Source organism: Oncorhynchus masou, chromosome 1 (genome assembly GCF_036934945.1).
Source record: "Oncorhynchus masou masou isolate Uvic2021 chromosome 1, UVic_Omas_1.1, whole genome shotgun sequence".
NCBI lineage: Eukaryota > Metazoa > Chordata > Actinopteri > Salmoniformes > Salmonidae > Oncorhynchus > Oncorhynchus masou.
The window spans coordinates 69,264,462-69,279,808 of NC_088212.1; the positions used below are offsets into that span (position 1 = coordinate 69,264,462).

Sequence of the window (15,347 nt, forward strand, 5' to 3'; positions counted from 1 at the left end):
GAATTATCATTCTAATTCCCAAGCCTCTTAGTTATCATTGAATTATCATTGATCCTGATGAGTCATCAAAGTAAAGGTCTGCTCCATGTTTTCAAAAGGCATAAGGGACATTAACAAACCATATGCATTAATCGCACAGATGTGTTGTATGCATTAACTTTCGTGTATTAACTTTACAGTAACACCTGACCAAAGTATACCTGCTATGGCACTCGTAAAAAAATAGAAGTGATCAAGATGTTGGCCTGTGTATTGATTCGCCGACTGATGGTGGCAAAGGAACTCTCCCATACATCTCCCCCATGAATTACTCAACCGTAGAACACAGCACTGGGTGGGGTGATGTCCATCTGCTCGGAGGAAAAAGTAATCCCTGCTGCGATCAGGAGCGCAGTCACTTTCCTCTTGGATTAGCACGTAGTTCGACTGGAGGTAGTGGTTGAGAAAGTTAGTATGCGAGAACAATTTGAATAAATGGAGTCTTTTAAAAGGAAATTATATCAGCGCTTCCTGTTTTTTGCGTTTTTCCTTCCAATCTCAGGTAAGACAGTTAATATTGTGTTTGAGTTTATGTCAAATTGAAATGATAGTGACTGATTTAGTGGTGGGAAAATGCCGAACTGGACATTGAACGTGTGTCCGTACTCATAACGTTACTCCTATCCTAATAGGGGTTGCTATTTAAACTGATACACATGAAGTTAGTTGACGTTAGTTGAAGTGGTCTGTACTAACGAATATTCCACATTGAAGAGTTTAGCCTTAGTTGCGATTTCTATAGATGAATGGACGCACTGCCACTGCCCGGAGTTTAGGGGGCAATGAAATGGCCACGCTGACAACTGACTGCTTCGACTATTGCCCTGTGTAGGCTATACATTTAGATAAACACAGAACCTATACATGTTTATGCTTGGTTTTTGCTTGTGTCTCGAGTTACATGATAACCCGGGTTTCTAAATAAAATTGAATACGTGCAGCACAACACAGCAATCAGATACACGTGGATTGTGCAATATTACCAGCCCTGGTTTGAGATATTGATAAACGCAAAAAAAACATATAGGTTAGCAATTCCTAACTCATGTTATGTTCATTCAGTACATACAACTGAATGATTATATCAATAGAAAAACTGGCTACTGATTTTCTCTCCATAAATAATCCACTTTGACGTTTGATGCAGTCAATTAAAATAGGCAATTAACAATTAATAGAATGTTGTGTAAATTGCTGTGGGAAGTAGCTGCTCCGAACATGGTGATCAGCTCAATGTTTAAAATATATACATATATATTGAAATTGATTTCCAACAATTTAATTAGTGAATGGTGTTGGATTTTTTTCTTCAAGTAGCCTACATCAAACCTTTTTGACAGCTTGTATTTTCCCCCTTCAGGAAATGTGTAGGCCAATTTGATTATCAAAGTGCATGTGGTATTTCTGAAATATATATAGTAGGCTATACTGGCCTATAATTTAAATAGGACATGTTTTCATCTATTCATTTACCTAATCTCCGGTGTTGTACCATAGAGACATGGGACGGGGTCCCCCAGCTCAGATGGAACTTGACCAGATCAAGTATAGTGTTTGTTTATTGGAGAATATGTGTTATAGAAAGTATTCAAGTGTTATAAAGTGTTATGTGAAGTCTTATACTGGTGAACATGCCTCAAAACATGTTGCCTGGGTTTATTTAGCACTAGTTAATTCTGATAAACCAAAGGTAGGCTACAAGGTTTGCAGTCTAAAGTGTTAAATTAAATGGTTATAAGCTGTGAATCCCATAGTGAATCCCATAGTTACCTCAGAATGTTTCACAATAAATTAGGAATTGTTTAACATGAAACTATTAGTAGCCAACAGAGCAATTAACAGTAGATGGTTGAAGCCATCACATTTGATTTGGAAAATTATAAAGGCTTTTGCTTCCTGCCTGGATTGTTACTTTATTACAGCTGGCAGTCTTATCATTCAAAGGGGAGCTACTTATGCTTTTAATGCTGGGGAGTGCAATAAAACATCTGTGACTGAATGGAGCCATGAAATCAGTGACTTCATAGCTTTGTGAGACATGAGTAATAGAATTCAATTGGAGCAGAAAGAAATTAAATAGGAGTACTGTACCTCAGTACACCGAGACCTGCTTGCTGTTGGATGGGCTCCAAGCCCTTGCCTGTAGTCACTATGATGTTAACATGCTTTCAAGTGTAGATCCTACCAAAGCAATATGCCTGTGGACAAAGTAGAATAGTTGTAGGTCCTGGCCTAGAATTGTCGCTAATTTCACATTGCGTCTTCTCCCACTCCAGCCAGGCACTGACTCTGTTCTCTTCTCTTCCCCACAGGTGTTTTGTGTTTTAGTGAGTTATTTTTTATCAAAGAGCCCCACGATGTTACTGTCATGCGGAAGGATGCCGTTATATTGGACTGTCAGGCGCACGGAGAGTCGCCTATTGCCATCAGGTGGCTTAAAAATGGAGTAAAAGTTGCAGAGAATGACCGCGTCTACATTCTCTCCAACGGCTCACTTTCTATTTTGGAGGTGGAGAGCAGGAGAGGAGACAAATCAGATGAAGGGTTTTACCAGTGCCTCGCTCAGAACAAGTATGGAGCCATCCTGAGCCAGAAAGTCTGTCTTACAATTGCAAGTAAGTATCATACTGGAGTTGTGTATAAGCATCACATGGAATAATGGAGAGGTTATGCAGGACCTCCAACCTTTGGGCCACAGAAGATGTACATCATTGGTCATGTTGGTGCCTGGTCATGGGGAACTTCATAAACACAGTAGAAAAGTAGACAACAATTTACATTGGATGTACATTGTACACTTACTTACTTATGATAAGTAACATAAACCATCCACATTCTCTTTCAAATCTCTTAGTTACTGTGTAGATACATATAATTACCATTTCATGTAACTGCATAGGATCTGTGTAACTTATTTTAATGTGTTTAATACTTTGAAAGGTTAGCCAAGGCTTACTCTGAGGATGTTATGTCATAGCATGTCATAATAACATTTAATTGATGAACAAAGGAAGTCATGAGTCACCATTGTGTTTTCATCTTGAAAGCATGGTAATGAAATCCGCTTTAGAGGTGAGCTTAGTACAAGCCCTGCACTATCAGCACAAGTTCTTAACTTCTTAGCAGGTATACAACTGAACAAAAAGTTTCATGTACGCTCTTAGAAAAAGGTTTCCAAAAGGGTTCTTCTGCTGTGCCCATAGGAGAACCCTTTTGGGTTCCGGGTAGAACCCTTTTGGGTTCCATGTAGAACCCTCTGTGGAAAGAGTTATACATGGAATCCAAAAGGATCTACCTGGAAACAAAAAAAGATTCTTCAAAGGGTTCTCCTATGGGGACAGCCGAATAACCCTTTCAGGTTCTAGATAGCACCTTATTTTCTAAGAGTGTAGAGCAACAATCCTCTGTGTTGAAATGATGATTTAACAGTGAGAGATCTTGCTGCTAAAATGTTTGCTGACATAGTCATTGCGGAAGCATAAAATAGGCATTTCCCAGCTCTGAAACCGAGGAAAAGGGGGTCTTTCTCTCATCACCAGCAGGGTGCTATCATTTTCTATGTTGTCTGGTGCGTCTATTCTCCTTTCTTTCTTTGCCAGTGTAATGCCCAATGTTGCGTTTTGGGCATTCCGGTTATCTAATCCACCTAATAGCTGAGGAAAGGAAGGCATTGGAGGCTTCAGTGGTGTCATTGGGGGGAAGGGGGGTTACAGCCTTCAAAGATTGGGGCCATAAACCAAAAAGATACTCTGAGTAGAGGAGAATATGTTCATTGGTGTGCAAATGAGGGAGCTGCAGGTTTGAAAGGTTAGGAGCTGTCCAGGATGCCGGTTACACCAGTGTTAAAGAGCAGATGACCCCTATTCACTGGACTGGGCTTTCATGTCGTTGCTCCATGATCACTGGGAATTGTTCTTTTGGAATGCTTTTTTTCTCTCCCAGTAGCACGTATATGAGCCTGCTGCCTATTCTTTTAAAGGGCCAGTGGAGCAGCTTTAGCCAGAGCTGCTCTTTAGGGACCCTGTTCCCTGGTGTCACCACCCCCCAGGCCATGTTTCTTGCTGTGCTTCTTTTGCACAAAGGAATTGGTCTTTTTTTTCCTCCCTTGCATTCCCTTTCACAGGGAAACCTGAGCTTTTACGTGGCACTTAAGACATGCACCCATCCAAGAATATTGTGATGGTTACTAATTCTAATTGTATGTGGAAAAGTTAAGTCCTGATCCATGTAAAATTGGGCAGGATTGTTGTGAAATTATTTCGTTGTTCAAATCAAATCAAATCAAATTTATTTATATAGCCCTTCGTACATCAGCTGATATCTCAAAGTGCTGTACAGAAACCCAGCCTAAAACCCCAAACAGCAAGCAATGCAGGTGTAGAAGCACGGTGGTTAGGAAAAACTCCCTAGAAAGGCCAAAACCTAGGAAGCTAAAATTGTTAAAATGATTTACAGCTGTGAGGTCATGGTTCCTGAAGAGCCCACTGGTTGGAATACCATTCTTTAGGAGCACATCTCCTGTCTGATATGATCCTGACAATCCACTGACAAGTAGATGTTGAGGGACAAGAATGTGTCAGTCCTGGTTCAGTTCCCTAAGCTGACCTATAAACCTATAAAACAAACAGACACCATTGATAAAATGTTTGCTTTCCAGATAGGCCTAGATTTATATGTAAGAGAGAAAAAGTTTTGGGCCTTTACAGGCACTTTTGAAATGACTCTCAGGGTAATCGCTCATGGACAGATCTACTTAAACATAACCGGTACCATCGCATCTGTTGGGAAGTAATGGGAATTGTTGGATAATGAGCAGCAGTAGTTACAGTGTTTGGGTTTTTCGCCACTGCTTATTTGGACAAATCACGATTTTGCAAGTGTACGTATCTTTCGCATTCCGGAAGGGGAGGGGACATGTGGCCCGTAACTTGCGAAGAGAGAGGGTGAAGCTCCTCGTTCTACCATCTCTTGATCCCTTCTCTTAACATGTATGGACCCAAAACTTAATCGATCACCTGACCAATTACGCAAGACTTTTGTTCTGGGTTAATCGAGATTACTATCAGGACAATTGAGTGCAATACAACCTCAATCTTTTTTTGTTTTGGAAGATGCCACACAGACTTGTAGATGCTACACCAATAAAATACAGAGTTAAATGAGTCTTGATTTGCATGAGGTACATGAAAACAGTGACTGCCTTAAAGCCACTAAAACGACATTGACCCTCTCACATGCTATACAACTAGTTTCAGTCCGCTATTACAGTGGCCTGTGTCCTTACTGTGATTTTTACAGGACGCTGTGTGTTTGTAGTTTTATTAATTGAGAGGGTTTGTGCTTTTATATTACGAACTTAAGAGGTGATAAAGGCTGCCAGTGGAGTTTATAGGCTTGTTTTAAAGGGACACTTAGACCTGCTTGACGGTCTATCTGGAAGCTCATAAAATTTGCACGTACCTGAGAAATGCTCAGTGGTAGAAAACAAAGGTGGCAGTGGGGGTTGTCGAGAATCACACACACACACACACACACACACACACACACACACACACACACACACACACACAGTACACACAGTACACACACACACACACACACACACACACACACACACACACACACACACACACACACACACACACACACACACACACACACACACACACACACACACACACACACACACACACACACACACACACACACACACACACACACACACACACACACACAGTACACACACACACTATTTTGAATTTGCCGTTCCCTCATACCACAGCCTTTCCTCGAGTGTCTAAATGGCCAAACTTTATTGCATGGCCAGCCAGTGAGGCAGAGGCTAGTGGTCTCCTCACTATGGTTTTCTGCTCTGCTACTCTGAAGAATTAATGAAAAGCTTTTCACTCTGGCCTTCTTTGTCCACCTTGCCCCCAACTGCCCCCTGACTAAAATGAGTTATTAGGGGGCATTTGTTTGTCCAGAGATCAATGGTTAGGACAGCTGGGCCTATTCACTGCAGACAGGGTAGTTATGACAATGGCACTGCAGAGTTTGATTAAACTTTTTAAATTTAGATTTTGTTTTTTTAAATCAAATTTGATTATACTAACTTCAATTATGCTTTTTCAATCAACTCTTTTTAAGTTTGAGAAAGTTACTTTTTGTAAATGATATGACTTTCCGAAATGGCCTATTTGTTTTGTATCCTTAGGTCTTAAGATTCTTTTTATTGATGTTACTGTGCCCTAGGTGTCGTTTATGACGCCCCTGGTTGCATTGAAAAAACACTCCTCATTGAATGCTGTGAAAAGATTTCAGAGTGAGCATTACTGTGGCTCTGAGCTTTTCATGTGTTTGCATCCTTCACCAGGAAGATTGTTTGTGCAACATGTGGGGACCTTTTGTACCTTCTGCCCAGAGGCTCTTCTCACCTCTGCCAAGTCCTTTCTGATTCTGGCCTTTAGAAAGACTGTGGCATTATTTAACAAAAAATAACACCAAATTTGGTTAATTGTTTTTTTATTTGATTTATTTCACCTTTATTTAACCAGGTAGGCCAGTTGAGAACAAGTTCTCATTTACAACTACGACCTGGCCAAGATAAAGCAAGACGGTAAGTAGTAATATGAGGATGAGGTAGTCAGGTGTGCTATTTACAGATTGGTTATGTACAGGTACAGTGATCGGTAAGCTGCTCTGACAGCTGATGCTTAAAGTTAGAGAGGGAGATATAAGACCCCAGCTTCAGAGATTTTTGCAATTCGTTCCAGTCATTGGCAGCAGAGAACGGGAAGGAAAGGCAGCCAAAGGAAGTGTTGGCTTTGGGGATGACCAGTGGAATATACCTGCTGGAGTGCGTGCTACAGGTGGGTGTTGCTATGGTGACCAGTGAGCTGAGATAAGGCGGGGCTTTACCTAGCAAAGACTTATAGATGACCTGGAGCCAGTGGGTTTGGCGACGGATATGTAGTGAGGGCCAGCCAACGAGAGCATACAGGTCACAGTGGTGGGTAGTATATGGGGCTTTAGTGATAAAACGAATGACACTGTGATAGTCTACATCCAGTTTGCTGAGTAGAGTGTTGGGGGCTATTTTGTAAATTACATCGCCAAAGTCAAGGATCGGTAGGATAGTCAGTTTTACGAGGGTATGTTTGGCGGCATGAGTGAAGGAGGCTTTGTTGCAAAATAGGAAGCCAATTCTACATTTAATTTTGGATTGGAGATGCTTAATGTGAGTCTAGAAGGAGAGTTTACAGTCTAACCAGACACCTAGGTATTTGTAGTTGTCCACATATTCTAGGTCAGAACCGTCCAGAGTAGTGATGCTAGTCGGGCGGGAGGGTGCGGGCAGCAATCGGTTGAAGAGCATGCGCTTAGTTTTGCTAGCATTTAAGAGCAGTTGGAGGCCACAGAAGAAGTGTTGTATGGCTTTAAAGCTCGTTTGGAGGTTTGTTAACACAGTGTCCAAAGAAGGGCCAGATGTATACAGAATGTTGTCGTCTGCGTAGAGGTGGATCAGAGAATCACCAGCAGCAAGAGCGACATCATTGATATATACAGAGAAAAGTGTCGGCCCGAGAATTTAACCCTGTGGCTCCCCCATAGAGACTGTCAGAGGTCCAGACAACAGGCCCTCCAATTTGACACACTGAAGTCTATCTGAGAAGTACTTGGTGAACCAGGCGAGGCAGTCATTTGAGAAGCCAAGGCTATTGAGTCTGCCGATAAGAATGCGGTTATTGACAGAGTCGAAAGCCTTGGCTACGTCGATGAAGACGGTCTTTTATCGATGGTGGTTATGATATCGTTTAGGACCTTGAGTGTGGCTGAGATGCACCCATGACCAGCTCGGAAACCGGAAACTAGATTGCATATTGGAGAAGGTACGGTGGGATTCGAAATGGTTGGTGATCTGTTTATTAACTTTTTTAGATTTTAGAAAGGCTTTTACGTTATAAAGATTTTAGAATATGTTTTTTTAAAGATTTTAAAATGGTTTTATGTTATAAATGTGGGAAGACCATCCCTAACACCATCTTAGGCTAGTTCTGTTTTCAGATCTGGTTTCTACTCTTTGAAAATACCTTTTTCCTCGGAGCAGATGCTGCCACTTTGAAGCCGGGGCTCCTTCTTTACCTGGTATTTTTCTGAACAAGTAAATGTTACAGTGTTGAGTCAGAGATAATGATTTAAGTCGACCATTACAGGCAGGAAATGGATGGTTTGAGAAATGTTAAATGTCAGTTGCCCTGAGAAACGATGATAGGGGATTGTGTCTTGATGAACGGCCATGTGACTGAGTAGCTAACCACGTGAGTGCTGTCAGTAGGCCTCCTCAGATTGATGGGGTTCTCCGTAGAGACAGTCTCATGTGTATGATCCCTCCAGGCATCCTAAACCATGTTTCCAGAGGTTCACAGGGCATTACACAATACACAGACATTGTAAAACCATGTCTTTATCCATGTCTTTATCCATATCCTTATCCATCGGTTCCGATGCAAGGTCTTACTGTGAGTGTGCTGGGATGTTTTTAGTTGATTCAAAAATTAGCTCCCAGTTGTGTTTTTTCGAGGTTACAAAACCAGTGTAGATAATATATCTTGCTCAGTGATTTCATAAGAGAGAATAGATAGGAGGCATAAAATATATAACGAATCACACACATCCCTGATGAAAAAAATTGCGTAGAACAGCATAGGTTGGTTCAGAACAGGTGCTTGTTTTGTTGTGTTTTCATGGTGTCTTCGCTGTATTTTTGTGGTGACCAGCTTTACCTGTATTTTTGCTGGTGACCTGCATAAGCTGGTCACCAGACCAGGATCAAGTCACATCATGCTGGCTTGCAATGTGATGTTTCATTCCTAATGGAATCCAGCCAGAGTGTGGATATCCAACAATTGGAAGTTTTTTCCCCCACAATATGCATTCAGAATGACTGCCAAGGTTAAGAAAAAGAAGAAGAAATGAGACTACCCAAATAATAAACTGGAACAACCATTTCAGTAATGGGTGCAATAAATCCAACTAACAGATTGGATTAGTTTTGAAAAATGTATGTTATTTATCTTTGTGTAGCATAAGATTAATTAATCAATCAATGCACATGCAAAAAAACACAACAAACAATTCTAAAAATCAACTGTAATGGAGCATGCTGGGAAATATGATAATGATGGGCGTAGTCAGACCAGCTTTCCCAGCTAAAACCAGCTTGATCACCAATATACTACACCAACATAAGCTGGTATAAGTCCAAAACACAGTGAAGGCTGGTCACCAATGTCCAAAATACCTCGAAGGCTGATCACCAGCAAAACTTGCTAGACCATGCTGGCCAACCAACATAGCTAGCTGGACCATGCTGGCCAACCAGCATAACCAGCTATAACATGCCGGTCAAACCAGTTTGACCAACATCTGTCCAGCATAGACCAACATGGACTAGCAAATACCAACATGGATCAGCTTGAAATGTATGCTGGTCTCTGCCGTTTTTTTTCAGCAGGGATTTGGGATCATTTTTGACTACCCCGATAAATGACAAGCATGTAGTGAAAAGACACTTGGCCCCTGGAGTAAGCATACAGAATACTGGTTGTAAAAAATGGAGTACATGGTTATAAGGATTCCTAATGCTGAACAGTTTACTAACTTCATATTGTGGTCCACAATAAAGCACCCAAATGACTATTCCACAGCAGACTTTGTGACTCCAACAAAATGGTTGTTTGACCCCACCAGCTCTTTCTGTGTGTGACCACAGCCCAGTGTTTATTTTGGTTGCTAAGGAATGTATTAGATCTGCAAAGGCTCTGCAGCATTAGGACCACAATAAAGGAAAAGCAAACCTAAAGGCACAGTAATGGATTGAAGTGAATGTTTGAAATAATTATTTAAGAGAAATAAGTCTCTGAGCCTGGCTTCTTTTCTCCCTCATGAGCATCTGGAATGGTTTCCATGGTTTCCTTGGACTGAAGTTCCAGAGGTCCAAGGTTTCTTTAGATTGCCCAAAGATGTTAGGTACTTAGAGTACTCACGATTTAAATCCTCCCTGCAATAATGCTAGACATTCCTTCTCATTTATCAATTACTTCAACAGTCCCCTCTCAGTGCCCACTCAATCTACAGGTATGTCTACCCGAAACATGTGTTATGTTTTCAAAATGTATTCCATTGGCATCATCTCCTATTGGATTTTGAGCACAAAGCCTTATTTTGTGGTGACTTGTTTTCATTTTAGAGAAACAAAGCATGACACTATAATTGATTCAGAGGGGTTGGGTTAAATGCGGAGGACACATTTCAGTTGAATGCATTCGGTTGTACAACTGAATAGGTATCCCCCTTTTCCCTTTCCCCTTAATTAAGTAGAAGACTGTACTGATTTGAAAATTAACTGTTTAAAACCAGCACTCTGATGAAGAGATTAGACACAATGAAAGCACTGTCTCTGGTGGGTGAAGGGCTGATGTTGAATGATTGGAGAACTTTGACACCAGATAAGAGATGGAAGGAGGGGGCAAGTGTCCCTGTCTTAACCCCACTCCCCCACTGGCCAGGGGACAGAGAGGTCACAGTGCTCATGGGATATATGCTTTGTTTGCCCTGGGCCAATGACCATTGGGCTGTTCTGCAGGCTCTATGGAGCTTCCCCCAGTAGCCTGCTTCCTGGCCCAGCCCAGCCCAGCTCGCCCGGCCAATGATTAATTTGTGGGGCTGTTCAACATTGCATTCTTCCCCTCAGTTGCCAGGCTGAGCATTCTTTTTCAGGAACCCTTATTATTTATTAAACGGGGAAAGACAAACGTGGTGTGGGGTCTTGGTACATTATGAGGGAACTCATCACTCAAGAGTTTCTTGGGTTCTGTTCCATTGGAGGCATTCCATTTGAAACTCATTAAATAGCCTCCTTTAAAGCAACACAAGGAAACAAAGCAAAGGATCGATTGGACAACACGCTCCTTTTGTTTCCACTCAGAGTTAAGGTTAGGAGGGTGAGAGACTAGCCTGAGCTATTCTTGTTACATAGTGTGGAATACCTAGAACTCATTCTGATGCGTGACGCATTCCAATGTACAGAAAAAGACCAAAGCACTACGTGACTCAGTCCCTCTTGAAAGAAAGAGAGATACCTGGGTGTTCCTCTTATCTTAATGGATAGTTTCTGTTATTTTCTGGGATTCTCAGTTCTTTGCCACCTTTTGACCTTACATAAAATGTGAGCAGCAAGCCAAGGCAGTGTCCATTTACATGAAACCTCAACAGTTTAATATTTACTGCTTGCTTGCTAAACTGGCCATTCATGTGTCATTTGCATATGAAGTCAGGAAAGGAGCGTTCCTCCCCGCCCACTCACCCTCCCGTACTGAACCCTTCCCTGCCCAGCTCTGTCCACAGCCCACAACACAGATCTGCTGTCCCTCATTTGAATGAATTGCACAAATCAATATCACCATGTCAAACATTTGTCAGATCATAGTAATTATTACAGATTTTTTTTTTCTTCTAGAAATTGGTTGAAATTAAAACCAAATGCTTAACAGCGTTAGTTGTGTTGTCTCTCTCTGACAGGTCTGATGATGTTGAATACTAAAGTGGTTAAATGTTCTATTGGGTTCAGTACAGAACTGTCAATATTTGGACCTTGAGGCCAACGATTTTTGTTGCAGTCATAAATAGCTGTTCGCTTCTTCCTCTCTCTTGTAATGCTGTCCAAAGAAATCATTCTTCAGTCCTACTGTTTAACACTTACAGTAATGTTATTTGTCCTGTCACTTATGACTCATAAGGGTGGGAGGAATCAATACTCCTCTATACTTTCACTGATTATGAGTAGGGCCCAGACGGTTTCCTGACCACATGACCTGACCAGGACCAATTCCAGTGTCTACCTAGTCATAGTGAAGCTGCAGGCCTGGCCCAGGTCATCTGCAGGAGTAGGGCCAGTATTTCCACTCAATTGCTCTGCAGATCTCTTTTGACAAGCTGCCAGAGCAGATCCCCCGACCAGCCACTCTGGATCTGGCCTCAGTGCTCATCCACCTTGTTCCAATCAGGAGCGAGGAGAAGCCACACATGTAGCCAGGGCCTTGAAGTAGATAGAAAGCTCCAGTTCTGTCCCCTGCTTGACCACTCACTGTGTTTGTCTACTGCTAGGAACCGAGAGGCCTGGAGGAAATTAGTGCTGCAGAGGAGACCTCAGAGTAGAGCTCTGAGCAGAGCTCAGCAGCAGCCATTGACTTGTTGACAGATGCCCTGGCGAAACTCTGAGCTCCTCTGCCCCTCCAAAAAAAAACGTAGTTACAGCTCAGAGAACAACAAAGTAAACCCCTGACCACAAAGGAATGTATCTGAATGCACACGTATACTGACTCTGCACACTTGCTTTATGGTTTTCTTTGCTTTTTATTATTAGTGGATTATTCATGATCATTGGGCACGCTCAGTGGCTGTGTTGAACATGTCCATAACAAAACCTCTCCATACAGCTCGTATAAAACACATTCTTTCCACCTCATTACAAGTATCTTTTTTACCTACATAGTAGTGAGGTAGAATTTGTGCCTGCAGTGTGATTCTTCAAGCTATAGTAATTAGAAGAGAGCATATAACTGCTCTGAATATTGGATTCCCGTTTGTTAAAGAGCATGTCCCCGGGTGGGGTGGGATGGGGAGATTTGGGTTGATAGAGAACCCTGTACTGTGGAGGAACCAGGGGGAAGGGGGACAGAGCTGGCCCCTGAAGTTTCTAAGGGAACCTTTGTCTGGGCTTGACCTGTCCACTGACCTGCTGTTTACTGAGCCTCTGGCTTCAGCAGGCCTCTCGAAAACAAAGAGATTGGCCAGCTGGGAGGCAGGGCACGGAATAATTCTATAGTTTAGTTCGGACATTGGTGAATGTGTTTTCAGTGGTCACTCACAGATTTTTTTTGTTGCTGTCAAACTTGTTTCTGTTTCTTAGGATAAGGGTCCAAAGTCTGCATGCCGCAGAACCTTAGAGCAGGATTTGAATGGTCATAACTAATAATGGAATACCCATCATTATCTTTTGTGTTAGAGATTTGATTTATTGTGAATCTCCACTTTGTTCATGATCAATAGCAACAGATTTTTTTGCAACTCATTACCATCATCTTCACAGTAAAGCAAACCAACATCTCCCATCTGCACAGTGACTAAATGAAGAAAAGCATTATGCAAAGCATTGTTTTACTGTGCCAGAATGGAATGGCAGTGGACAGGGTTTAAGACAAAGAGCATGTTAGCGGGGGCATTTCGTATCTGTAGGACGGATGAGTACCCTCCCAGTTTTAGGAGGCTCTGAGTGATTGATTGGCAGTTTGCAGAGAGCCAGGGGAACGTTAGGCCACCCCAGCAGTGCTGGACAGAATTTGTAGAGGTTGGAGGTCAGAGGTGGGGTCACTGCAAGGGGCAGATGGCCAGATCCTCTTTTTGTGTTTCTTGGCGCAGTCATTCACCCCATTATTAGAAACAAGCTGGACAAAACATCCGGGTAAACAATAAATTATTTTACAATTTAGCTAGGTGGGTTTGGTAGTTATATATTCTCCATGTGGTTGAATGAAATCATTAAGTAACATAAAAACACTGTGTAAGGTGGAGAATAGTCAAGTCACCTTTTCATTTATGGAGTCCTTTCTCAATAACTGGATACCCAAAGCTTCAGGGGGAGGTGCATATGATGAGCATTTGCTGGCAATACAGAGCACGTATTTTATTCTTGATGTGTTTCAAAAGTCATCTGTAAGGTGACTGGAAGAAGTAAATGGTAAATGGGCACACAGAGATAGTTGAAGGTATAATCTAGTCATTGTAGTGTGAGCCTCAGCTCATCTGCTTTAATATTTCATTTAGGAGCATTAGGTGCCGCCTCTAGCGACCATCATCACTCAAAGGAGATGGTCAATCACATATTTTGGGCAGCCATGTCAGTGACCACAGCTCGACAAACCCTAGCAGAATAGATTTTAGACTGAGGCTTAGTAGTTAATCAATAAGGATCTCTCTGTTTGTCAATCCAGCATTTTTTGTATCTGGGAAGCTCATCCTCTCATGCCCCCAGGCCCTGGGCTACTGGGATGGATGCCTCCATGTTGCATTGCTGCTGTTGTGCAACACTTAGGAATGTATTTGATGTTGATTAGAGGTTCCACATTTTATTCCTCCATGGGAGCGTGTTGCTGAGGGATGGGCCCCTGTATCCATTCAAAATCAAATCAAATCAAATGTATTTATATATCCCTTCGTACATCAGCTGATATCTCAAAGTGCTGTACAGAGACCCAGCCTAAAACCCCAAACAGCAAGCAATGTAGGTGTAGAAGCACGGTGGCTAGGAAAAACACCCTAGAAAGGCCAAAACCTAGGAAGAAACCCAGAGAGGAACCAGGCTATGTGGGGTGGCCAGTCCTCTTCTGGCTGTGTTGGGTGGAGATTATAACAGAACATGGCTAAGATGTTCAAATGTTCATAAATGACCAGCATGGTCAAATAATAATTAGGCAGAACAGTTGAAACTGGAGCAGCAGCACGGCCAGGTGGACTGGGGACAGCAAGGAGTCATCCTGTCAGGTAGTCCTGAGGCATGGTCCTAGGGCTCAGGTCCTCCGAGAGAGAGAAAGAAAGAGAGAAAGAGAGAATTAGAGAGAGCACACTTAAATTCACACGGGACACCGAATAGGACAGGAGAAGTACTCCAGATATAACAAACTGACCCTAGCCCCCCGGCACATAAACTACTGCAGCATAAATACTGGATGCTGAGACAGGAGGGGTCAGGAGACACTGTGGCCCCATCCGAGGACACCCCCGGACAGGGCCAAACAGGAAGGATATAACCCCACACACTTTGCCAAAGCACAGCCCCCACACCACTAGAGGGATATCTTCAACCACCAACTTGCCATCCTGAGACAAGGCCGAGTATAGCCCACAAAGATCTCCGCCACGGCACAACCCAAGGGGGGGGGGGCGCCAACCCAGACAGGAAGATCACATCAGTGACTCAACCCACTCAAGTGACGCACCCCTCCCAGGGACGGTATGACAGAGCTCCAGCAAGCCAGTGACTCAGCCCCTGTAATAGGGTTAGAGGCAGAGAATCCCAGTGGAAAGAGGGGAACCGGCCAGGCAGAGACAGCAAGGGCGGTTCGTTGATCCAGAGCCTTTCCGTTCACCTTCCCACTCCTGGGCCAGACTACACTCAATCTTATGACCCACTGAAGAGATGAGTCTTCAGTAAAGACTTAAAGGTTGAGACCGAGTTTGTGTCTCTTACA

General features: G+C 42.7%; 1 protein-coding gene across 1 annotated transcript in view; it reads left to right on the forward strand.

Annotated features, from left to right (window-relative positions):
* The first annotated feature begins 474 nt into the window (after positions 1-474).
* The window catches only part of LOC135558781 (protogenin A-like), a 47,640-nt gene continuing 32,767 nt past the window's right edge, over positions 475-15,347 (forward strand). Inside the window, exons 1-2 of the mRNA XM_064992956.1 lie at positions 475-541; positions 2,352-2,654. Of these exons, the coding sequence (XP_064849028.1) occupies positions 475-541; positions 2,352-2,654 (370 nt within the window). The remainder of the gene's footprint in view (positions 542-2,351; positions 2,655-15,347) is intronic.